The 25301-nt window shown below is 53.8% G+C and overlaps 1 protein-coding gene across 1 annotated transcript in view; it reads left to right on the top strand.

Moving 5' to 3' along the window:
* The window catches only part of RYR1 (ryanodine receptor 1), a 107605-nt gene that overhangs the window by 9456 nt on the left and 72848 nt on the right, over positions 1-25301 (top strand). The window contains 26 exon segments of the mRNA XM_037819488.1: positions 212-305; positions 1499-1592; positions 1729-1803; positions 2271-2427; positions 2567-2731; positions 4353-4474; positions 4913-5108; positions 7392-7527; positions 7611-7706; positions 7791-7909; positions 8490-8623; positions 8957-9198; positions 9720-9912; positions 10883-11099; positions 12450-12554; positions 12780-12883; positions 13936-14019; positions 14814-15121; positions 15835-16037; positions 16967-17141; positions 17329-17537; positions 20149-20543; positions 21525-21657; positions 22611-22771; positions 23136-23301; positions 25174-25260. Coding sequence (XP_037675416.1) covers positions 212-305; positions 1499-1592; positions 1729-1803; positions 2271-2427; positions 2567-2731; positions 4353-4474; positions 4913-5108; positions 7392-7527; positions 7611-7706; positions 7791-7909; positions 8490-8623; positions 8957-9198; positions 9720-9912; positions 10883-11099; positions 12450-12554; positions 12780-12883; positions 13936-14019; positions 14814-15121; positions 15835-16037; positions 16967-17141; positions 17329-17537; positions 20149-20543; positions 21525-21657; positions 22611-22771; positions 23136-23301; positions 25174-25260 — 4170 coding nt within the window.

Genomic DNA, 25301 nt, shown 5'->3' with positions numbered 1-25301 from the left:
CCTCCAATTTCCTGACCTCTGACATCCAATTTTCTGATTTCTGACCCGCCATTGACCGAGGTGGCCGCGGTTTCCTCATCTGAGACCTCTTTTAACTGTGTCCTCCTTCTGACGCTTTCCTGGCATCCATCCCTAATTTCTGGCCTCTGGTGCTGGAACTCTTGGCCACCCCTAAATCATCTCTGACCCCCCACATTCTGGTTGCCCCCAGCACCTGTCAACGGCCAGCGGGGAGCTCCAGGTGGACGCCTCCTTCATGCAGACGCTGTGGAACATGAACCCCATCTGCTCCGGCTGTGAAGAAGGTGAAGCCCCCAGACCTCAGGCCCCTAAACTGAGACCCCAAAGGCAAACCCCCAATATTGCCCCCCCCAGACATGCCCAAACTGAGACTTGAAACCTCAGACCCCAAACCTAGATCTCCACATTATGACCCTGACACTTGGATCTCCAATTGATCCCAAATCTAGAAGGCTAAAGCTCAGACTTCCAAGCTCAGAACTCAGTATGAGAACCCAAACTCACCCCAAAGAATTAGTTCCCCAGAGTGCACACACCAAACTCAGATCCTAGAAGTCAGAATTCTAAACTCAGGTCCAAAGCTTCGAACCCCAAATTATAGCTTATCCCTCAGAACCCAACCCTCAGACAACTCTTGCAGACCATAAATTCAGGCCCCCAAACTCAGACTCCAAATTCAAACCTCAGATCCCCAAACCAACGCGTCTAACTCAGACCCCAAACCTCAGCCCACCAACCCCAGACCTCGGAACTTTAACTTCAGATTTCAAAGTCCAAAATTCGGGCTTGCATACTAAGACCCCAAAGCATTGGCCCCAAAACTTAGACCCCAACTCTCACACCCAGAAACTTCAGACTCCCAGTTTAGACCCAACCTGAGGTTTAAAACCACAGATCCCAAAACCCAGCCCTTAACCCAAGATCCCGAAACTGGGACCCACCAACTCCAAACTACAAAGTTCAGATCTCCAACCCAAAGCTCAGACACCAGCCTCAGAATCCCAAACTCAAAACCCAGAACTCAGACCCCAGCTTCATACCCCTACCTCAGACCCACCCACTGCACCTCTGAGCTCTGACCCCATACCCCAAGCCCTAAAACTCATATCCCAATGTCAGACTTTGAACATTAGACCCAAACCTCTGTCTCCCCAAAATCTACTTAGATCTTAAACCCCAGACCCATAAATTCCCCAATCTCTGCCCTGCAACTCAAAATCCCCAAGCTTAGGACCCCAACCTCAGACCCCAAATCCCATACCTCCACTTCAGGCCCCAAACTCGGCCCCCAATCTCAGACTACCATTTTGTACCCTAAAACTCAAAACCCCAACTGCAGACCCCCGAACCCCAGGCCCACTGACCCTAGACCGTAAAGCCCAGCTCCAAGCCTCCCATGGTGGGAGAAGCAGTTTAGGCCCTGGGCCTTTTTGGGGCTCTCGCCTCTCGGTGACCCCTATCCCTTGCTCCTTTCCAGGCTTTGTGACTGGGGGGCACGTCCTCCGCCTCTTCCACGGACACATGGATGAGTGTCTGACCATCTCCCCGGCCGACAGTGATGACCAGCGGAGGTCTGGGCTGGGGGTGAAAGGTTCTGGGGGGCAGGGGCAGGGAGGGGAGCCTGGCACCCTCTGGGTGGGGCTAGGGACCACATTCCCAGGGATCCGGAGCCCGCACCCCTGCCCTCACTCTCTCCCGGGCCCCCAGACTTGTCCACTATGAGGGGGGAGCTGTGTGCACCCACGCCCGTTCCCTCTGGAGGCTGGAGCCGCTGAGAATCAGGTGAGGGGCTGGGAGGGCTGGGCTGGGGGAGGGGCACCTGGGGCTTCTGGGAGGGGAAAAGGGGTCTTGAAGAAAAGATTTGAGGGAGAGATTGGAGGGTTTTAGGGAAAACCTGGGCAGCCCAAGAGAGAGATAGAAGTCCTCCTGGAATTCTGGAGGAAAAGGAGATCTTGGGGGAGTCCCTGTGGGAGAGATCAGCAGGGGGTCCAGAATGAAAGTGGGGGTCTTCAGGGGAGAAAATGAAGGGTCGAGAAAACCTGGGGCCATTGGAGACATTTGGGGAGCCCTGAGGTAGCTGGGAGGGGGTCCTGAGAGAAGACCGGGGGTCGTAAGGAAGGCTTGGGGGCCCCAAAGGAGGTTTGGGACAACGTGGAAGAGGGTTGGGGCTTGAGGGGGTTTGGACCAAGACTGGCGTGTGTGGGAGGATTAGGGGGTCCTGTGACTCCCCTCGCCCTCTCCCTCTGCAGCTGGAGCGGGAGCCACCTGCGCTGGGGCCAGCCTCTGCGCATCCGGCACGTTACCACGGGGCGGTACCTGGCGCTCACCGAGGACCAGGGCCTGGTGGTGGTGGACGCCAGCAAGGCCCACACCAAGGCCACCTCCTTCTGCTTCCGCATCTCCAAGGTCGGTGGGGCTTGGGGCGCCCTCCCTCCCCCGGAACCCCAAATCCACACCCCAGCCCCTCCACGCTGTAGTCCCTCCGTGGGGCCTCCCATTAAAGGTGCAGGCAGAGGGAGCTGACCGCTTTGCCCTGCCCCTGCAGGAGAAGCTGGATGTGGGCCCCAAGAGGGATGTGGACGGCATGGGCCCCCCTGAGATCAAGTACGGGGAGTCGCTGTGCTTCGTGCAGCACGTAGGCTCTGGCCTGTGGCTCACCTACGCGGCCCCGGACCCCAAAGCCCTGCGGCTCGGCGTGCTCAAGAGGAAGGTGGGTGTCTGGCAGGGGGGAGCAGTGGGGGTACAGGTAGGGGCAGGAAGGCAGCTGTGGGGGACAGAGGATGGGGACTCAGAGAAAGGCAGGCAGAGATAGAGAAACCAAGAGACAGGGAAAAAGAAAGAACGACAGAGAAAGAGAGAGACGGACAGAAAGATATCAACAGAGAAAGGCAGGGACAAAGGACGTGGAAACAAAAATAGAGAAGAGAAAAAGACATGGCAGAGATAGAAAGAGACAGAGAAAGAGACAAGAGGAGAGACAAAGAAACACACAGAGAAAAGACAGAGTAATAAGCAGACAGAATATTCAACAATTACTGAATACCCAAGTTGTTCCAGGTGTGTGTGGGAAAAAGAGGTGAATGGGGAAAAATGCAGGCCTGTCCCCGCTCTCCTACTGCTCAGAAATGCTGAAGAACAGAAGCAACAGCAAGTGCAAAGGCCCTGGGGTTGCAATGACCTTTCCTTGTTGCAATAATAAAAAGAAGACCCAGTGTGGCTGGAGCAGAGTGAGCAAGGGGTGAGCAGCGGGCGATGAGGACAGAGAGTATTGGGAGCAGATCTTGTGGGGTCTTGGGGACCACGGGAAGGATTCTGGCTTTTATCCTCTGAGAGACGGAGCCACGGGAGGGCTCTGGAGTGGAGGGTGCGAGGGGCGTGATCTGCCTCAGGTGCTCACGGGCCCCCTCTGGCTGCTGTGGGGAAGAGCCTGTGGGGCCAGGAGCAGAAGCAGAGAGACCAGTCAGGAGGCTGCTGAGATGGTCCAGGCAGAAGCAACAGTGGACAGGACTGGGGTGGGGGCTGCAGAGTGGGGAAAGGGGGCAGATTCTGGTTATATTTGGAGGGTAGAGCCTACAGGATTTGCTGACAGATTGGATATCAGGGTGAGAAGGCAGGGGGGCTTGAGGCTGAGGCCATGATTTTTGCCCTGAGCAGCTGGCAGGATGCAGTGCCACTAACCAATTTGGGGACAGTCAGATGTCAGCTCAGGGGGACGTGGATCTTAGATTTTACCCCCAACGCCTAGAACAGGGCACTCAATAAAGACCTGCTGAGTGAAGGAGTGGAAAGCCTGAGGAGATACCCGTTTGCAGAAAACAAGGACCGCAATTGGATACATGAGTCCAGGATGTAGAGACAAGGCCTGGGACGGAGGGGAAAAATGTGGGAGTCGCCGGCAGGTGGATGCTATTGGCAGCCGTGGGACTGGATGATGTCCCCAGGGAAGTCAGCTCCCAGTAAAACTGGCAGCTGGATGGCCTCAGCTCATGGAAAGGTGGTCAGGCGATCTGAATGGGACATGTTAGGTTTGGGGTGCACTTAGAGCTTCCTGGGGGACATGTTAAGGCAGTAGCAGGTGAAAGAGGTCTGCAAGAGGGAGAGTGTCTGGCCTGGAGACAGATTAGGTGAAAAGAGACTGAGAGACAGAGAGACACAAAGAGAGACAGAGACATGAAGAAGGAAAGAAAGAGACAGAGAGAAAAGGAGAGAGATACAGGGAGGGGCTGAGAGAGTCCAACTGTGGGGCTGGAATCTGGGCGAAGGTCTGGGGGAGAGGCCTGGCCCTGGGTGGCTGGGCCCCCTCCTGAGCTCTCTGTGCCCCCCACTCCCAGGCCATGCTGCACCAGGAAGGCCACATGGATGATGCGCTGTCGCTGAGCCGCTGCCAGCAGGAGGAGTCCCAGGCTGCCCGCATGATCTACAGCACGGCTGCCCTGTACAACCTCTTCATCAAGTGAGCGGCAGGTCACACCCTGACCCCCACCCTCCTGATGATCACGCCCCCATCCCCTTTAATCTTGCTTCTGACATCCATAGCTCTCTTTTCTGTATACATGATCCCTAACCCCTCTAAACTTCTGTCCTCTGACCTCTATACACTTGACCTCTAATCTGACCTCGACAACCATGAACTTTGACCCCATATCTTTGACCTCCAGATTCTTGACCCGGTACTCCCCAGCCCTGCCTCGTGCTTCCATGACCCTCTATGTCCACTCAGGGACGAGCCCCAGTCCCAGCGGTGTGACCCTGGGCCTTTCCCTCCCCGGGCCTCAGTCTCCGCCTCTGTAAAAGGGTGTGTCTGTGGGAGTCCCACGCGGGGCGGGGATGGGGCTGCTCGACGACAGTCGGCGCTCCAGGTCCCCGGCTGACAGCCGCGAGGTCGCTGCAGGGGCCTGGACAGCTTCAGCGGGAAGCCGCGGGGCGCGGGGCCGCCGGCGGGCCCAGCGCTGCCCATCGAGGGCGTCATCCTGAGCCTGCAGGACCTCATCGGCTACTTGGAGCCGCCCTCCGAGGAGCTGCAGCACGAGGAGAAGCAGAGCAAGCTGCGCAGCCTGCGCAACCGCCAGAGCCTCTTCCAGGAGGAGGTGGGGCCCCGGCGGGGGCGGGGCCTGCGGGCGCATGGGGGCGGGGCCGCAGCGCTGAGTGGGGCGTGGCCTGAGAACCTGGGGGTGTGGCCGTCCGAGGGGCGGGCGGGGCACGTGGAGGAGCACGAGGCCGGCAGGACCGCTGGGCGTGGGGGGTGGCGGCGGGACCTCCGCAGAGGGGGCGGGGGGCAGGCCCTGGGAGGTCCGCTGGTGACACGGGGCGCGTTACCCGACTGTAAAGCTCGGGGCCAAGGTCAAGTCTGCGGAGGCGAGGCCTGGGGGAGCTCGGAGGGGAGCGGGCTGCAGGGCAGTGTGCGGAGGGACTTCCCCTGGGTCAGGAGCGGGGAGTCCTCTGTGTGTAGTGCGAGCCCCAAGGCCAGGGATGCGGGGGGCTCCGTTCAGCCCCGGGTCTGAGTGGGAGGGGCCGAGAGGGGATGGTGGCCGGTGGGTTGGTCAAAGGTTAGGGGGGTGTCCGATGTCTCCACCGTGTGGTGGAGGAGCACGTTCCGTCAGAAGCATGCAACCTGCCCCCCTCCTTTCCGGGGACTCCCGGTCTGATAAGGGGAGGCAGACCCACCAATAATAGTAACAGTAATAAAGCTAAGAGCTTTAAGTGAGTTAGTTCATGCACAGTGCTTAGAACAGCACATAATAGGTTCTTTGTAAGGGTTAGTGGTTGTTATTATCTTGAATTTATTCTTTACTATGTGTTAAGGGCTATATATGCATGACATCCTCCCAATAATCCTGTGGAGGATTTTCTTGTAATTCCCATATTACAGATGGAGTCTCTGAGAGACTTAAATAGCTATTGTTTACTCGACAAATACTGAGGCTCCCCCATAAGCCAGGGATACAGCTGTGAACCAAACAGACAAAACTCCCTATCCTTATGGAGTTGACATTGGGTGAAGCGGGGACAGAAAATTAGTAATAAAATAAATGAGTGAATTATATGGTATTTTAGATGGTGACGAGCACTGAGGAGAAAAATAAAGCAGGAAGCGGGCAGGGAGTGCTGGGTTGTTGCAGTTTAAAAGAGTGGACAGAGAAGGTGACTCGTGAGGAAGGGAGGGAGGAGAGAGCAAGGACAAAGGCCGTGAGCTGGGAATGTGCTTTGCATGTTCTGGGAGTAGTGAGGAGGCCTGGGAAGCTGGAACAGTGAGTGACAGGGAGAGTGTCAGGCGAGGAGGGCAGAGAGGTGACAAGGGCCAGGCCATGGTGAGGACTTTGACCTTGGAAGTCACAGGAGTGTTAGTCTTTGAAAGTCACACTATTACTGGTGGAGCCAGGACTCGAACTCAGGTCTGTGTGACTCCCGTGGTTGTGCTCTCTATTAGTGCTGTCTACACTGCTTCTCTCAATAGAAACATGGGCCCCAGAATATATGTACAATTGTCATAGTGGCATGATCTGTGATAGCCTAAAACTGAAAACAGCCCCAATGTCCGTCAACACTAGAATGGAGCAGTAAATGTGGTATATCCACACAATGGAATACTACTCAGCAATGAAAATGGACAACTACAGCCACATGCAACAATGTGCTTGAATCTCAAAACAATATTGAGCAAAAGGCTAGAGGTGCAACACAACAGCTGCTGTATAATTCAAGTTCAAAAACAGGCAAAACACAACTAGACTGTCTAGCAAAGCATATGTGGTGGTAAAAACAGAAAAGCAAGGAAGGGATTTCCATAAAAGTCAGGACAATGGCTATCCCTAGCAGGGAGGGGTGTGTGATTGGGAGATGCTTCCAGAAGGCTTTTTCTGGGTGGCTGGCAATGTTTTCTTTCTAAATCTGGGTCATGGTTACATGGGTGTTTTTGTTTTGTTTTGTTTTGTTTTTGTTAAACTGTATATATGTAACTTTTCTGTGTGTGTTATAAGTCACAATAAAAGAAGAAAAAAATTAAAATGTTAAAAAAGAAAAATCTTTCTGATGGTTGGTGTGGAGAGTGAGCTGGGCCAGTGGGCACCAGGGACCAGGAGTGGGGTTCTTGGAAGAGGGTAGAATGTAGAGAAAACTGCAGGAAGGGGGAGCACAAATCTGATGTTAGAAAGGATGTATTATGTCGGGGATAGAGGCAGAGAGCACACGGATGGATTTGGGGAGCCAGGGAGGAGAGGAAGGTGATGAGAGTGAATGGGGACATGGAGCTAATGACTGGTTTGGACCCCGGAATGCAGTCACTAGTGAGTATCAATTAGTAAATCCGAGCAAGACAAGGAAGGGAGGGCCTGGGGTTCCTCTCGTGACCAGCCTTGTTCTCCCCACCCCAGGGGATGCTGTCCCTGGTCCTGAATTGCATTGACCGCCTGAATGTCTACACCACCGCTGCTCACTTTGCCGAATTTGCAGGGGAGGAGGCAGCTGAGTCCTGGAAGGAGATTGTGAATTTGCTCTATGAGCTCTTGGGTAAGGCGCCCCAGCCCTGACTCCACCCTAGCATACCGCAGCCCCCCAGCCCTGGGGAGCCTGACCCCCGTCTCCACCCTCAGCCTCTCTGATCCGCGGCAACCGCACCAACTGTGCCCTCTTCTCCACGAACTTGGACTGGCTGGTCAGCAAGCTGGACCGGCTGGAGGCCTCGTCCGGTAGGAGGACCCGGGGGAAGCGGGACAGGGGGTTAGGGGAAGGGAGGACAGGGCCCCTCACCTGCCCCCTTGGCTCCCATGCAGGGATCCTGGAGGTGCTGTACTGCGTCCTGATAGAGAGTCCCGAAGTTCTGAACATCATCCAGGAGAATCACATCAAGTCCATCATCTCCCTCCTGGACAAACACGGGAGGAACCACAAGGTCGGCCCCTCACCCCTGACCTCTCAGCTCCCAAACTCTGAACTCTGACCCTGATCTCTCCAGATGGCTCTGGAACTCCCCTCACTCCCTCTTCCATCCCATCTCTCACCTGGACTCCTCACCCAGGTACTTCTATCAGAACACAGGGTCTCAAGCTCATGGCCTTTGAATATATTTGGGGCCACAAATGTGCTTTGTTAGATCTGTGAAGCGTTTTCTAATTTTCAAATTTTATAGCGTAAGGTGGGGCTGCATATATGCTCTCCACTATTGCGTTATTTCTAACCGCTTCAGGCATTTCCATTATCCACCTGGTCCCTGAGGGCATGAGTTTGCAACCCCTGCTGATCTAAAAATCTCATCTTGTATTGCTGATGTTTATCCCAACCCATATGGCTCTGAGCCTCTCCCCCAAACTCTCTCTGTGATCCCTGACTTGCCATTGTTACCACCAACTCTCAGACGAAGTCTTCATAGCCTGCCCCGACCCACCATCCTTTCTTTCTGGCTTCCCGTCCTGGTCCTTGCAGAACCCCTGCTCTGGTGCCCTCACACCCCAACCTCTGACCTTGACCTCCAGGTCCTGGATGTGCTGTGTTCCCTATGTGTGTGCAATGGCGTGGCCGTGCGTTCCAACCAAGACCTCATTACCGAGAACTTGCTCCCTGGCCGTGAGCTGCTGCTGCAGACAAGTCTCATCAACTATGTCACCAGGTCCGGCACCTCACCCAACCCTTTTGTCCTCTTGTGCTCTCTCCTCCTGGCGCTGTCTCTCTCCTTCCTTCTCTTTTGGTTTTCTCTTTTTGTCTTTGTCTGTTTCTCTCCATCTCTTTCTCCCCTTGTCTCTCTCTCTCTCTGTTTGTCTCCCTTTGCTTGTTTCCACCTCCATTTTTCCTCCACCTCTCTTCTCTATTTGTCTCTCCTTTATCTGCTCTTTCGGTGTCTCGGTCTGTCTGTCTGTGTTTGCCTCCCTCCCTCCCTGCCCCCGACCAGGCTCTCCTCTCCATCTCTCCCTCACCCCCTCTCCTGCATCCATCTCTCCCACAGCATCCGCCCCAACATCTTTGTGGGTAGAGCGGAGAATTCAACGCAGTACACCAAGTGGTACTTTGAGGTGATGGTGGATGAGGTGACCCCGTTTCTGACGGCTCAGGCCACCCACCTGCGGGTGGGCTGGGCCCTGACAGAGGGCTACAGCCCCTACCCTGGGGGCGGCGAGGGCTGGGGCGGCAACGGAGTCGGCGATGACCTCTATTCCTACGGCTTTGACGGGCTGCATCTCTGGACAGGTACGTGGACTCTCGCCTCTGGCCTCTGACCCCCAGATTCCGGGGGAACCATCTCCCCTGACCATTGCCTCTAGAATTTTCAAGTCTTTGACCACACCTCTCGGGGTTCTCATGATCCTGAACCCCGAAAGAGGCCTACTTTTGACCCCTTCCTCCTTATTTCCCAAGACCTCCAGAATCCTGGCCTTGACCTGTTCCCTTGTAGCCTCCAGAACTCTGACCTCTGACCTCAGAGATCACAGAGAACTGCCTCAGGTTACTGTAACATCTCACCTTTGACTTCTGATTCCAGAAGTTTCAGAAACCTAATTCCAGGAGGACTTTAATCTCTGGCCCCACAGCTCTCAGGATCTTTACCCCAGGGGAACCTGACCTTTGTCCCTAATCTCAGAGCTACAGAACCTTCCATGGGAACACAGGGTTTCCAGGAACTGGACTCCAATATCTGCCCCTCGTCTCTTGAGATCATTGGTTCCACGGGACCTCTGACCTGTGACCCCTCCCTGGTGACCTCGTTACAGGACACGTGGCACGTCCAGTGACTTCCCCAGGGCAACACCTCCTGGCCCCCGAGGATGTGGTCAGCTGCTGCCTGGACCTCGGCGTGCCGTCCATCTCCTTCCGCGTCAATGGCTGTCCCGTGCAGGGCGTCTTTGAGGCCTTCAACCTTGACGGGCTCTTCTTCCCCGTTGTCAGCTTCTCGGCTGGTGTCGAGTGAGGACATGCTCCTCCTGCCCCACTGTCACCCCCAGACCTGGGACGGACCTGAGATGGCTTCCCCGGTGACCCCACGGCTGCCCATGAGCAGCTTACCCTCAGGGCCGACTGGTGACCAGAACCCCTACGTGAGGGTCCCAGTGACCTCCACGTGACCCAGTCACTTCCAGTTTCCCACCAGACCTTCTCAGTGACCTCAGGTTCTCTCCAACCAAAGTGACCTTGGACTTTCACAGTGACCTTCTAATGACCCCAGGCTCTCCCAGTGACTTCCCAATGACCTCAAACTCGCCCAATTATTCCAGGCCATTTCAGTGGCATCCAAATGACTCCAAAATCTGACAATGATCTTAAAATGACCCCAACCTTCCAAGTGACCTCCACATACTCCAGACTCTTATGGTGACCCTTAATGGCCCCAGATGCTCCTGCGACCTTCCGGTGACCTCAGACCTTCCCAATGACTCTAGGCTCTTCTAACGACCATTCAGCGATGGTTACCAGTGATTGTCCATTAGCCCCACACTCTTTCAGGACCCTCTAATGGCCTCAGTTATTTCACAGACCTCTAGATGACTTCCAAATGGCCCTCTTCCTGGTCTCCCCAAGAACTTCCAGTCTCCCCAAATATTCTGTTGATGAAGGACCTTCCCATGACCTTGCAGTAATCTTACCTCTTCTCCAGTAACTGCAGACCCTCCCAGCCTGAACTCCCCAGTGACCCCACACTTTCCTTTTTGAGTCTCTAGTGATCCCCACTGGCCTCAGACATTCCCTTATGATCCTGTTTTGACCCTAGACTTTCCTTTCTGACTCATAAATGACCTCCATGACTGCACGACTGTCCCGTGACCTCAGTTCTCCCTGGGATCTTCCGCTCACCCCAGGATTTCTCCCTTGTCCCCCAGTGACCACAGACTCTCCCCCGAAGCCCCTCCTCCCAGCGGTCCCTATTCTCCCCTCCCAGGGTGCGGTTCCTCCTTGGTGGGCGCCACGGAGAATTCAAGTTCCTGCCCCCGCCTGGCTATGCCCCCTGCTACGAGGCTGTGCTCCCGCGAGAGCGGCTGCACCTTCAGCCCATCAAGGAGTATCGGCGAGAGGGGCCCCGGGGTCCCCACCTGGTGGGCCCCAGCCGCTGCCTCTCACACACCGACTTTGTGCCCTGCCCCGTGGACACTGTCCAGGTACTGCCTGCCCTGTGAGGCTTTCCGAGGGAGGCAGGCTGTCGCGGGAGTCAGGTGGGCTGCAGGGCTGGAAGCTGGGGACCTTGTTTCACAGAGGGGGAAACCGAGGCACAGAGGAGACAAAGGACTCCCCTAAGGTTTCACCTGCAGAATCCAAGTTTCAGCCACATAAAAAATGGACTCTGCTTGCTCCCAATTAACAGGTAGAGAAAGTGAGGCCCAGAGAGGTTAAGCAAGCTGTACAAGTCACACAGCTGATATAAACCCAGGCACCGGATCCTGAAGCCTGGGTTCTTTCTTACCAATTACACTATGAGCATCCAGCAGTTCACTGATGTAGCAGCATTTATTGGGCGTCTCTGCTATACCAGGCCCCTCACACTACCCGTGTCCCAATCTACACCAACCACTTTGCCTCCAAGCATGTCCCTATAGGAGGGAATATAGTGTCAAGTTCAAGAACCTGACTGCAAGGGCTTGATTTTCAGCTGGTTGCCCTCAGATGTGACTTCACCTCTCTGTGCCTCAGTTTCCTCATTTTTGAAAAGGGGGTAACAATGGGACCTACCCCATAGCATTATGGTGAAGATTAGATGAATTAGTATATGCGAAGTCCTGAGCAAATAGTAAGCGGTCAACACAGTTATTTATTATTATTACCATTACTGATATTATCTTGGGGGTGACCTGGCCAGATCCTCATTGTGGAGCCTCCTTCCCTCATCCCTGCAGCCCATCCACTTACTCCCTGAACCTCCTCCCACCCTCCCTTCTGCTCCTCCAGCCCACCCTGGTCCAGACCATTGTTATCTCTTACCTGCAGAACTCCAAAATATATTTATTTATTTATTTATTAGGCACCTACTGTGTGCCGTGCATTTATATAAACTATATAACATTTTGTGGTTTATGTAAATGATATTACTGAATCCGTATGAGATATTACCGGTGACGTATTGTTATGATCTTCTCATGATACAGAGAAGGAAAGAGACTCATTCACTCAGCAAACACTCCTGAGCATCTGCTCTGGGCCTGTCCCTGGGCTGGGTGGGGCTGGGACACGGCAAAGCCTGAGGCAACCCCAAGCCCTGCCCGCAGGGAGCGCCCAGTCCTGACGGGGAGACAGACGGGTCCCCGATAATTCCTTACTCCTGATGACGCAGAGCCCTTGCTCAGCTGGGCCCCCGCTGGGAGTCAGGGGGAGGTGACAGGGAGCGGAGCTGTGGGATGTCAGGAAGGGCCCAGAGGGGGCACTGGGGGAAGCTGTCCAGGCTCGCATGCGTGTCCTTGGGAGGAGGCCCCAGGTGGCGGGACCTGAGGGGCCTCATGGACTTCCCGTGCCCCTAGATTGTCCTGCCTCCCCACCTGGAGCGCATTCGGGAGAAGCTGGCAGAGAACATCCATGAGCTCTGGGCGCTGACGCGCATCGAGCAGGGCTGGACCTACGGCCAGGTGAGGGGCTGTGTGCAGCAGGAGGGACTCAGGCTAGACTGCCGGTGGGAGGGGGAGAGAGGCCGGCTCACTGGTGGGGAGGGGCCAGTGTTTGGGGGGAGGGACTTTAGGGCTCCAGGGGTTCCTTGGTTGGGGGTGACAGAACTGGGGGCCGGAGGTCGGGGTCACAGTCAGGGAGTGCTGTGGGGTGGGCAGCCCAAGGAGTTGACCGCGGGGTTTCTCTAGGTTCGGGATGACAACAAGAGGCTGCACCCGTGTCTCGTGGACTTCCACAGCCTCCCGGAGCCAGAGAGGAATTACAACCTGCAGATGTCAGGGGAGACGCTCAAGTGAGGGCGCCCAGGGGTCCGGGGGCTGGGCCTGAGTGCTGGGGGCAGAGGAGACAGACAGAGACAGACTGAGAGGCAGAGACTGGGAGAGACAAGGGCAGGAGTGAGACAGTGAGAGGGACAGAGATAAAAGGGAGCCAGAGAGACTCCCAGGGGTGTAAATCTCCCTGGCAATGCAGAATATGACTCCTGGGGATGAGTCTGGACCTGGCATTGTGGGATTGAGAACATCTTCTAGACCAAAAGGGGGATGTGAAATGAAACAAAATAAAGTTTCACTGGCTGAGAGGTTTCGGATTTCTTTTTAGGTTTTAATGTATTGGAATAGCTAGAAGTAAATACCTGAAACTATCAAACTCCAACCCATAGCCTTGTCTCTTGAAGACGACTGTGTAACAGTGTAGCTTACAAGGGGTGACAGTGTGATTGTGAAAACCCTGTGGATCGCACTCCCTTTATCCGTGTATGGATGGATGAGTAGCAAAAGGGAACAAAAACTAAATGAAAAATAGGGTGAGATGGGGGGATGATTTGGGTGTTTGTTTTTTATTTTTATACACGATGGTACTATGAACAGTTGATTGTACAACATGGATGATTGTGTAGTGTGTGAAGATATCTCAATAAAACTGAATTTAATTAAAAAAAAAGAAAGAAAGGGACAGGAGGGACAGGGAGACAGGGATGGTGAATCAGAAACTGTGAGGGTCAGAAAAACACAGGGGCAGGAAGTGAGACCATTGAAAGAGAAAGGCAGAGTTGGAAAGAGAGAGAGAAGCAGGAAAGTCAGAGGTAGGGGCAGAAAAAGAGGGACCTAGCCCAAGAGACACAGAGACAGAGACAGGGAGAGAGAGGAGTCAGGGAGGCAGAGCCCCAGCTCGAGAGACATGGGGCTAAGACCCCAGAAAGCCAGAGCAAGAGATGCAGAGCGAGCCAGGGTCCCAGGGACAGAGGGTGGAGGCTGAAGGGAGGAGGGGTCTGCTGGGGGGAGGGGCAGCCAGAGGCAGGAGGCTCTGTGGGGTATGACCCTGCGCCCACCCCCACCGCCCCAGGACCCTGCTCGCGCTGGGCTGCCACGTGGGCATGGCAGACGAGAAAGCCGAGGACAACCTGAAGAAGACGAAGCTCCCCAAGACGTGAGTGTGGGCGGCCTGGGTCCCATCTGGGGAATGGTCGGGGGGCTGGGGAGGCCCCGGGATCTTGCAGGGATGCTGAGGTCAGAGTTGAAAGAGCCACAGGTTAGCATGATCCCAGGGTCAGGGGTTAGGGCTCTGGGGTCAGAGGTGAGTGTCCTGGGGAGTTGGGAGTGGCAGAGAGGGAGAGTAGAGGTGAGCCTGGAATCCAGGGTTGGGGTCTGACATGGAGTCCAGGAAAATGAAGAAGCAGAGGCAACACCTCTGGGTTAGAGGTGAGGGGTCAGTGGTAAGAGGTGAGAATTAAGAGTTTGCTGAGGTGAGAATTCAGAGGTTGCTGGAGTTGTAAGTCAGGAATCCTAAAACTGTAGGTGAGAGATCAGAGGTCCTGGGGATAGAGTCAGGGTTCAGAGATCAAGGACTCTAAAGTCATGAGTTTGGGGGTGATAGGGTCCTGGGGTCAGAGGTAAAAACCCTCAAAGTTAAAGGTAAGAGGTCAGAGAGTTTAAGGGTCAGAGATAAGTCTCCCAAAATGAAGATGAAGGGGTCACAGAGGCTAGAGGTCAGTGATGGCAAAGTCCTTACCAGAGTCCCAGGGTCCTGGTCAGAAGTCAGGCCTCTCAGAGCTCATTCCAGGGACTCACAGAACCCAGATATCCGAGATCAGAGATCAGGAATTCCAAAGGGCAGGAATAAGGATCATGGGATCCTAGGGCCCAGTGTAAGAACTCAGGGATCCCTGAGTCCAGGATGGAGGTGCAGGTCTCGCCCCGCCAAGCCCCCTACTCCACCTGCAGGTATATGATGAGCAACGGGTACAAGCCAGCCCCGCTGGACCTGAGCCACGTGCGGCTGACACCAGCGCAGACAACGCTGGTGGATCGGCTGGCGGAGAACGGGCACAACGTGTGGGCACGAGACCGCGTGGCCCAGGGCTGGAGCTACAGCGCCATGCAGGACATCCCTGCTCGCCGAAACCCTCGCCTCGTGCCCTACCGCCTGCTGGACGAGGCCACCAAGCGCAGCAACCGCGACAGCCTCTGCCAGGCCGTGCGCACGCTGCTGGGCTACGGCTACAACATCGAGCCGCCTGACCAGGAGCCCAGTGAGCCTGACCCCTGACCCTGACCCCTGCTCTGACCCTAACCTTGACCTGGACTCAGTCCCTGACTGGGCTGTAGCTACAACATCCAGCCACTTGATCAGGACCTCCGTGAGCACTGGCCCCTGCCTGGCCCCCGAGCTAGACCTCTGACCCCTGGCTTTGACCCCTGACCCCTAACCTCTGACAGAGCTATAGCTGCAACATGGAGCAGCCTAACCAGGGGCTCAGAGAGCTTCTACCCCTTAGTCCCCAATCCAACCCTAATCCCTAGTCCCAGCCTTGACCCCTAACCCTCAACCCCTGGCCTCAACCCCAAGTTCTCTATTCCCTCCCTGATCCTAACTGACCTTCTCCTTTTTCTCCACCTTTGATTCCAAATACTGACCCTAATCTTGACCCTCAGCCCCAGACCAAGACCCTGACCAGTTCACTGACCCAGGTTCTCCGTCTACGTCTTGGTCAGTGTCTCTGCCCCCTGAGGGCTCTGACTGCTGTGAGAAGGGGGAATCTCACTCGACAGGGCTCTCCCACCTCCCTCTGATGAATCTGCAATTTCCCAGTTCTTCTTCCCAAATACCAGAACATCCAAAACATTGTCTCTCTTGCCCCTGTCCTCCAAGGCCCTTGCCTTCCCTGCCTTCCCACCCACCTCTCCGTGTCCTGGGATCCAGTCCCCACCCAGCCTGTCTGATTCTGCTCTGTCCCGTCTGTAGGTCAGGTGGAGAGCCAGTCTCGCTGGGACCGGGTGCGCCTCTTCCGGGCAGAACGATCCTACGCGGTGCAGAGCGGCCGCTGGTACTTTGAGTTCGAGGCGGTCACCACGGGCGAGATGCGAGTGGGCTGGGCCAGGCCCGAGCTGCGGCCTGACGTAGAGCTGGGAGCCGACGACCTGGCCTATGTCTTCAACGGGCACCGCGTGGGTATCTCCCTGGGCCCCACCCCTGCCAGGCCCCCCGGCCCCCCCCCACAACTCATACATTCTAACCCTGCTTGTATCTGTGCCTCACTCTGTCCACTTACACCTGCATCTACTACCACTCGTCCACCTAACAACCATCCATCCATCCATCCTTCTTTCTGTCCATGCATATATCCATCCATCGTCCATCTCTCAGTACAACCATCCATCTGTCCATTCATCCACTCATCCTTCCAGAAATCCATCTATCCCTCCACCTAGCCATCCGTCTATTCATGTATCCAGATAATCACTTAGCCATCCATTCTTCCATCTGTTTATTCATGTTAGTTCATGCATTCATCTGTTTAATCAATTTGTGATTTCATTTATCTATTCAAGACTTTAATGCATGCATACTTCAGTTCATCTGTTTATTCACCCATTCATCTATCCATTTGCCTATCTGTGCGTCCACTTACTCTTTCTTCCTGTGTCAAAACTTTCTATTCACTCTTCCATCTAGCCCTACACCCAACTTCCCATTCATCCATCCCATTATCCACTCATCTATTCTGGGAACCTATATCATCTATTTGGGGGACACTGATAAATTCGTTTTTCTTTTCCATCCCTCTGCTTGCTGCTGCCCCCAACCCCCCACTACCCCTTCCGTGGTCTGTGTAGCCCCAGCAGTGGAACCACCAGAGAACCCAGGCAGAAGGGATGAAACAGAGACTGGTGGGGCAGGAGAGCTTGAGAGGCCATCCCTTACACTGCAGAGATCATGGGCATGAGTGTGGGGAAAGATGGGGGACACTGCGAGGCAGACCTGTCCTCTGTCCCACACGCCCTGGCTCTGACGCCTGTCACGTGTCTCCCTCCTTGCTTCTGCATTTCTCTGCTTTTCCCTCCCTCCGCTGCATCTTCCCTGGGCCTCTTCACAGGGCCAGCGCTGGCACTTGGGCAGTGAATCCTTTGGGCGTCCCTGGCAGTCTGGCGATGTCGTGGGCTGCATGATCGACCTCTCGGAGAACACCATTATCTTCACCCTCAACGGAGAGGTCCTCATGTCTGACTCGGGCTCCGAAACAGCTTTTCGGGAAATCGAGATCAGGGACGGTGAGGCCCGGCCTTATGGCCCCCAAGATGCCTTCCCGTGCCCTTTCTGGTTTCCTCCTCCTCACCTGATCCTACACTGCCCCCGCCAGCCTTCCACTTTTCCATCCCTCCCTGGCGCAGCACCTCCTCCCCGTGCCTGCCCCTGCCCACCTACCCTCATCCCCACCCATCCGTCCTTTCCCGCCAGGCTTCCTGCCCGTCTGCAGCTTGGGACCTGGCCAGGTGGGTCACCTGAACCTGGGCCAGGATGTGGGCTCTCTGCGGTACTTTGCCATCTGCGGTCTCCAGGAAGGCTTTGAGCCGTTCGCCATCAACATGCAGCGCCCGGTCACCACCTGGTTCAGCAAAAGCCTTCCCCAATTTGGGGCTGTGCCCCCCGAGCACCCCCACTATGAGGTGAGGCTCACCTTCCACTCAGTACCCTCTGGTCTCCCTCCAGAGCTCATTCTCCCCGCAGTTCCCTTCCTCGAGTCCCTCCTTTTCTTCCAGGTCAGCAGACAAACCGTGTAGAGGAGATGTTGTGATATTGGGCTCCCAGGGCTGCCTTTTGGGGTACCACCTTGGCAAACCACAAACTTTCTGAGCTCCACGTTCCTCTCCTATAAAATGGGGAAAGGGAGAAAAGAGAAGGTGGATTAAGTGACCCCAATGGAAATTTCTGGTCATTACAATGATCTAATCCTAGGATAAGAGCTAAAGAAATAAAAATCCCTGGGTACATTTTGGCACCTCCCTTACTAAGCTTAATTGTTATCTGTGTATTTTTTTTTATGGTTGATTTGCTTTTAGTTCTTCATTAACCCAAGTATCTTAATTTTTAAACTTCAGTTTTTTTCTGGCAAAAATCTGGGCCAGACCCTGACCACACATATCTCAAATAGACCAAAGTGATAGTCCTTTTCTTAACCTGGGGAACTTCACTTCACCTGGCTGACCTTCAGCTGGAACTTTAAAATCAGACATCCTGGGGTTGGCCCCTTCCCTGCTGTGTGACCTTGGGCCTGTAACTGTCTCTTCTTGGCCTCAGTTTTCCCAACCATGGCATCTCATATATATATATTTTTTTTTCTTATATATATAAAATATTTTTTTCCTGAATCATTTCAAAGTTGGTGATACTATGTCTCTTTACCCCTAAATACTTCCATGCATATTTCTTTAGATCAAGGCCATGCTCTTACAGTACCACAGTTATGAAAATCAGGAAATTTAACATTGATACATACTATTTCCTAATTTACAGTCTGTGTTCAAATTTTGTCAGTTGTGACATTAATGCCTTTGTTTTTTCTGGTTTAGGATCTAATCCAGGATTATGTGTTGCATTAATTGTCATATCTCTTTAGTTTCCTTAATCTAGAGTGACCGAGTCTTTCTCTTTCATGACATTGACATTTTGGAAGAGTACAGGCCAGTTATTTTGTAGAATGTCCCTCAGTGTGGGTTTGTCTGATGTTTCCTCATGAGTAGGTTCAGGTTGTGCATATTTGGAAGGAACATCACAGACGCGATGCAGTGTCCTCGGTGCATCGTCCCAGGAGGCACATGCTGTCAGTATGCTTCATTCCTGATCATGTTAACTTTGACTGTTTGATTAAGGTGGCGTCTTGCCAGCATTCTCTGTAAAGTTACTGCCTTTCTTTTTGTAATTAATAAGTAATGGGTGGGGGTATTTTAAAACTATGCAAAAATGGAAGGGTTTTAAGCAGGAGAATGTCCAGGTTAGGTTTGAGCTATGGCAAGATCCCTATTGGCAGCGGACGGGAGGATGGAGAGTGGAAGTGGCCGAGAAGGAGAGGACGGTGGGTGGATGAGACGTGACCGCTCAACCCCTGCCGTGCCAGCTGGTGCTTTCAACCCAGGGAACAGGACGCCGTTGAGCAGTGAGAATGAACAAATGAAAAGACACACAACCACGTGGGCGAGTCGCACAGACATGACGTTGCATGAAAGCAGCCAGACACAAAAGTCCCATAGCGTGGGATTGCATTCATAGCAAGTTCAAGGACAGGCAAAGGTCATCTGTTGTGAAGCCAGAAGGTGGTTACTGTCAAAGAGTAACTCAGAGATATTGAGTTACTTTGGACACAAATCACAAGAGAGATCAGCCAGTAGTTAAGGAATAAAGGGTAAAACGGGATTTATAAGAGAGAAGAGAGAGAGAAAACCAAATACCTTTTGGGAACGGTGAATCTTGTTTGCATAGTTTCGGGGCATATTCACTGGCTGGGAAGAACCAGACCAGGGGCATCAGAAAAACCACTTTAGTTGTTAATGGAGCCTCCAGAAAACGTTCGAGAGCCCACCTGTGGAGCAGACAGACAGGACAGGCGTCTGCCGGGACCCCCCCATCAGCTCCTGCATCTCCCTCGTCAGCATCCCTCACTAACCTTGAGAGGGTCGCCACCAGTGGGGGCACCGGGGGACTTCCGGGATGGGTGCCGCTCTGTCCCTTCATTGGGGTGCTCGTTACACAGGTGTGTCCACTCTGTGACTTCCTGCAGTCAGCATGTGTGCACTTTGCTGGGTGTCATATTTCCACCCGAGAAAAAGTTTGACAAAATTTCACCTGGGGATCCTTCTTGGCTGCTCTCCCCCAGAGCCTCTGGGAATGTCAGTGCCCGGGGCACAGGGCCTTTTTCTGTCCACTGCTGGTCGCCAGCACCTAGAACAGGGCCTGCACACAGTAGGTGCTCAGTGACTAGCTGCTGAATGAATGAGCGGGTGCAGGATCCGGTCTGAAGTGCTCACGGGCCAGGGTAGGATTGAGAAGCCCCTGCACGGGGTGTCCAGGTGGAAGGAGAGGGCTCTGTCCCCTGTGCCCCTCTCTCCTGTGCTGTGCCGAGCTGTGTGACCCCGCGGGGGGTCCATCCACCCAGAGGAGGGAAGGCGTTGTTGGCTGATTCTCCCACGGAGGCTCCGAGGCCCGAGAGTGGCCCCGCGTGTAACCATGTCGAGGACCAGGGGCCTGCCCGCTGGCCGGCTCAGTGCTCCCCGTGCCCCCCAGGTGGCCCGCGTGGACGGCACCGTGGACACACCGCCCTGCCTGCGCCTGACCCACCGCACCTGGGGCTCCCAGAACAGCCTGGTGGAGATGCTCTTTCTGCGCCTGAGCCTCCCGGTCCAGTTCCACCAGCACTTCCGCTGCACGGCGGGGGCCACCCCCCTGGCCTCCCCTGGCCTGCAGCCCCCCGCCGAGGACGAGGCCCGGGCAGCGGAACCCGACCCTGACTACGAGAACCTGCGCCGCTCGGCTGGGCGCTGGGGCGAGACTGAGGGGGGCAAAGAGGGCACGGCCAAGGAGGGGGCGCCTGGGGGCACCCTGCAGGCTGGGGTAGAGGCCCAGCCCATCAGGGTGGAGAATGAGAAGGATGCCACCACAGAGAAGAACAAGAAAAGAGGGTGAGTCAAGGTTGGAGCGAGGCCCCAGGGTTTGGGGTCTGCCCTAGGACCCCCAATAAGGCAACCACAGTAACTTGGGAAACCCCATTGTACCCCCAAAATGGCACCAGATATGCTAAGTGGAGTCAAAATATTGAGAGACCCTACCACGACTCAAGTGAACCCCATTAGTTTCCTGGGATGCTCTAATTCCCCTGGGAATATAAAAATTGGGGTCTCCACTATGTCTATGGAGAACTCTACTGTCACTGGGGTGCCTGATGGGCCCCAAAGGGCTTCACCCAATGGACCTCATTCTCCAGGGACATGAAAGGGGACTTCAGTTTCTTGGGACAGCTGACTATACTCCAAGGTGTCCCAGTGAACCCAAAGTGGCCTTCTAACTTGGGGTTCTTTCTGTGGCTCAGAGGACTGAAATATTGCCCAAAAAGCTAATTTCAAGGGAGACCTCAAAAGGTATTAAATTTGTATTGAAAATAAATCCACTGTTCTGCTATTTGGTAGTGGTTTTCAGTCTCACATGCTGTTCTGCACTTACTAGAGGTGTTTGGAAATGATGGAGCATTTTTGGTTACTGCAGTTTTGGGGGTGCTTTGGGGAAGCCCCAGGGTTCAAATGCCTGACAGCGTATGAGACAGTGCCACTCAGTGAACAACTGACCTTTCCCAAGTGCCTTTAGCACCCATTTGAGAAACGCTGACTTAGGGGCACCACCGTATGCCCTAAAGGGGACCCCCTCTGTATTCTCAGAGGGCACCTCATATTTTGGGTGGCCCAGCACCCACAAGCACAGAATGCAGCACCTCCAGAGTGGATGAGGTTGGAGAGTTAGGGAATCCTGTGCTGCTAGAGGCGAGGCCTTGAGTATTAGAAGCGAGGTGCAGTTAGGACGGATGTGGGGGGGCATGAATGCTGTGGTGGGGAGGGCTGGGGGGCTGGGTCCGAGAGCTGGTTCTCATGGCAGCCTCTCCCCCACCCCAGGTTCTTATTCAAGGCCAAGAAGGCCGCCATGATGACCCAACCCCCCGCTACCCCGACTCTGCCCCGCCTGCCTCGGGACGTGGTGCCCGCCGACAACCGCGACGACCCTGAGATCATCCTCAATACCACCACGGTATGAATCGTGAGCCCTCAACTCTGGGGACCCCCAAGCCTAGCATGGGAACCCACAGATTTCCAAATTTAGTGCTGCAGTCCCCAGTAACTTTCCGTATCTTGGGATACCCCAATATACCCTGAAGACCCACAAAACACAGCACACACTGATTTAGTCCTTTGAACCCCTAAATCCAGATAGTTAACGGCCTAAGATGATTCAATCTGTTGAACCCCTAAATTCAGACAGTTAGTGGCCTAAGAATTGCAAGGAACACCATGTAGCCATAAGGCAAACTGATGTAACTCCCAAGGATCCCCAAATTCAGGGGCTACATCAAAATAGACTAGGAACTCCAAAATTTGGGTTCACCCATAGTAACTCAATACTCCCAAATTTAAAAGCTACTCTAATATATTCCTGGAAACAAAGAAACAAAAAAACAAAGAAACAAAATCACAAGTAGCCCTATGTAGTTTTGTGATTCTCCAAATCTGGGAATAGTTTAGGAGACAGATAGCCTAGTGGTTAGGATCATGGACTACTTGCCTTGGTGCCACTTGGGCAAGCCACCTCACTTCTCTGTGCCTCGGTTTCCCCATCAGTACAATGGGGATAAAAACTGTAACCATTTGATATGGTCGCTGTGAGGATGAAATGAGTTAAACCCTGTAAGGGCCTTAGAACAGTGGGTGCCATCTAAGTATTAGTTATTATTTGTTTATTACTTTGCTGTAATCTGGGGAGGACCCCAAATCTGGGTGTCTCATAAAATAGTCCCAAGGGATTCCCGAATCAGTAGACATAGAAACAGAGAGACATAGAGCCTGGGGTTCCCCAGTCTGGGAACTTCTTGTGAAATTCCCAGAGGACTCTGAGAATCCAGGGAAACTCACGTCCAGTCCCAGGGAACCCCTAATCCTGTCCGTCTTCCCGGAATGACCACTGGTCCGGCTCCTTGGCCTCCGCAGTATTATTACTCCGTGAGGATCTTTGCGGGTCAGGAGCCCAGCTGCGTGTGGGTGGGCTGGGTCACGCCTGACTACCATCAGCACGACATGAACTTCGACCTCAGCAAGGTGCGGGCGGTGACAGTGACCATGGGGGATGAGCAAGGCAACGTCCACAGCAGGTACCAGGGAGGGGTGGGTACCGCGGGGAGGCGGGGGATCGGAGGACAGGAGGGAGCAGGAACCCCTAACCCCAGCTCTGTGGCTGACCCTGAGCCGGAGGGTCCCCTCTGGAGCGAGAGGTCGTACTAGGGCACTGGGTCCCTGGCTTGGAAGCTTCCCTCCATCCTCTCTTCCTCCTCCTGCTCTCCTTCCTCCTCCTCCTTCCATAACCCCTCACCAGCTTCTAAGAATTCTGGCTCCCAGTTGCCCAGGGTGTGGTGGTGGCGGGGAGGGTTTCAGTGCTCAGCTCTGCGGCTGGAGGGTGGTGAGGAACGGGGCTCTGAGGTCACGGGACTCTGCGGTGACCACTCCTGCCCCCTCCAGCCTGAAGTGCAGCAACTGCTACATGGTGTGGGGTGGGGACTTCGTGAGCCCGGGGCAGCAGGGCCGTATCAGCCACACCGACCTCGTCATTGGCTGCCTGGTGGACCTGGCCACCGGCTTGATGACCTTTACGGCCAGTGGCAAAGAGAGCAACGCCTTTTTCCAGGTGAGCCCAGCCCTCACGCCTTGGCGATAGTGTCTCCGTCCCCACCGGCCACCCTCCCAGGTACCCCCGGAGGCCAGATCCCAGAGAGGCAGGGCAAAAACTCCGAGCCCATTCCGCAGGGCAGGCCAGAGCTGGGGGTTCTAGAGTACCTGGTCCAGCCATACTTTATGTAAGATGGGTAAACTGAGGCCTGGAAAGGAGGAGACAGAACACAGCCTTGACCTTGGGGAGAGGTCTGTATTCCTTCTTCGTCAGGGTGACACTGGTCCCCACCTTCTCCACAATCAGAGAGCACTCTGGGATGGGCCAGAATCCTAAGATGGACTTCTCGTTTTCGACATTTTATTCTGAAAATGTATCAAGCATACACAAAATTTGAAGACCAGCACAGGGAACACCCATATACCCACCACCAAGAAGCTACCATCAACATTTTATTACATTGACTTTATCTCGTATATACCCACCTATCCATCTCTCAATCCATCTAGGGTGGATTTCACAAAAGTTGATTTTAAATGGAAAAAAATGTTAAATATACAGAAATAGAGTTGTATAAGGAACCACCCATTACACTGCTTTACCCACTAGCCATCTTTCATCTTTACCCCCACATCCCCTTCCACACCCATTTTAAGGCAATCCCAGACATCATTTCGTCTCTTTTCTGAACCTATCTCTGAAAGACGAGGATTCTTTTTAGAAAACACAACACCATCAGCACACCTAGAAGTAAAACAACTCCTAAATATCATAAAGTATCCAAGCCAGGTTCAAATGTCCCCTTTTGTCTCAAAAATGCCTTTTTTACCATTTGTTTGTTTGAATCAGAATCTGAATAAGGTCACATATTATAATGGCTTGCTCTGAGCTTTGAGTCTCTTCGTGTATCAGTCTCCCTGCCCATCCCTTTTTTTCTCTGAAATGTGCTGCTGGAGGAAACCAGGCTGTGTGTCCTGTGGGGCTTAGCTCCGGGACGGGCAGCATCGGCACCACCTGGGAGCCTGTTAGAAATGCAGAGTCTTGGGCCCCACTCCAGAGCTGCCCCCAGTTAGCATCTGCATTTTAACAAAAGTCTGGGAGATCCTCATGCACATTATCACCTGAAAAGTGCTGGCCTCGTTTCCCACAGGCTGGATCTCACCCGATGCAGCCCTGGGGTGTCATATTAACATTTTCCTTGGTCCCCTGTATTTCCTGTAAACTAGGAGTTGGGTCCACGGGGGTGATAAGATTCAGGAAAGGGTGTTGGCAAGAGTGCTTTGGATGGCCCTGTTGTTTGTGGTGGTGGTTGCTGGGTGGGCTCCGCTGGGAAGGCCAGAGGGTAGGGGGAGGTAAGGCCGTGAGAGGACACTTGTTGGCTTTTTTTTTTTTTTCTCTATTTTATTTTATTTTATTTTAATGTTTTGAATAGGTAACCATGTGACTAGGTCACATGATTCAAATGTCAAAAATTATGTTCTACTAATTTTTAATTAATCACTTCCTTAAAAGTTTTACATTGACGATGAGTTTCTATATGAAATCAGGCCAACATTTCCTTGGGATCCTTCTAGAATTTTCAAATAAGCACTTACATTTCTTTTTTCTTTTTTCCTGTGTTCACCTGTTAAATTTAAACATTTTCAAATACTGTATCCACAAAAGTAAGAGACTAGGATAATGAACCCCAGCTACCAAGCACCCAGCTTCAAGAAACTTTTTTTTAAATTGTGGTTTTATATATATATATAACATAAAATTTGCCATTTTAAGCATACGTTTGCCCAAGTTTGGATCTGTGGACGCCAGCAGGGCCCCTGAGTTAGGGGTCCCGAGTCAACACCCCCTCCAGCCTCCCTCTTCCTCACCCTGCCCCCTTTCCCTTGCCAGGTGGAACCCAACACAAAGCTGTTTCCTGCTGTGTTTGTCCTGCCCACCCACCAGAACGTGATCCAGTTTGAGTTGGGGAAGCTGAAGGTAAGAGCACGGTGATGGGGGCATGATGGGGACAGCCCAGG

This window comes from Choloepus didactylus, chromosome 27 (assembly GCF_015220235.1).
Source record: "Choloepus didactylus isolate mChoDid1 chromosome 27, mChoDid1.pri, whole genome shotgun sequence".
In the NCBI taxonomy this organism is placed as follows: domain Eukaryota; kingdom Metazoa; phylum Chordata; class Mammalia; order Pilosa; family Megalonychidae; genus Choloepus; species Choloepus didactylus.
This window is presented reverse-complemented; position numbering and strand designations above follow the sequence as displayed.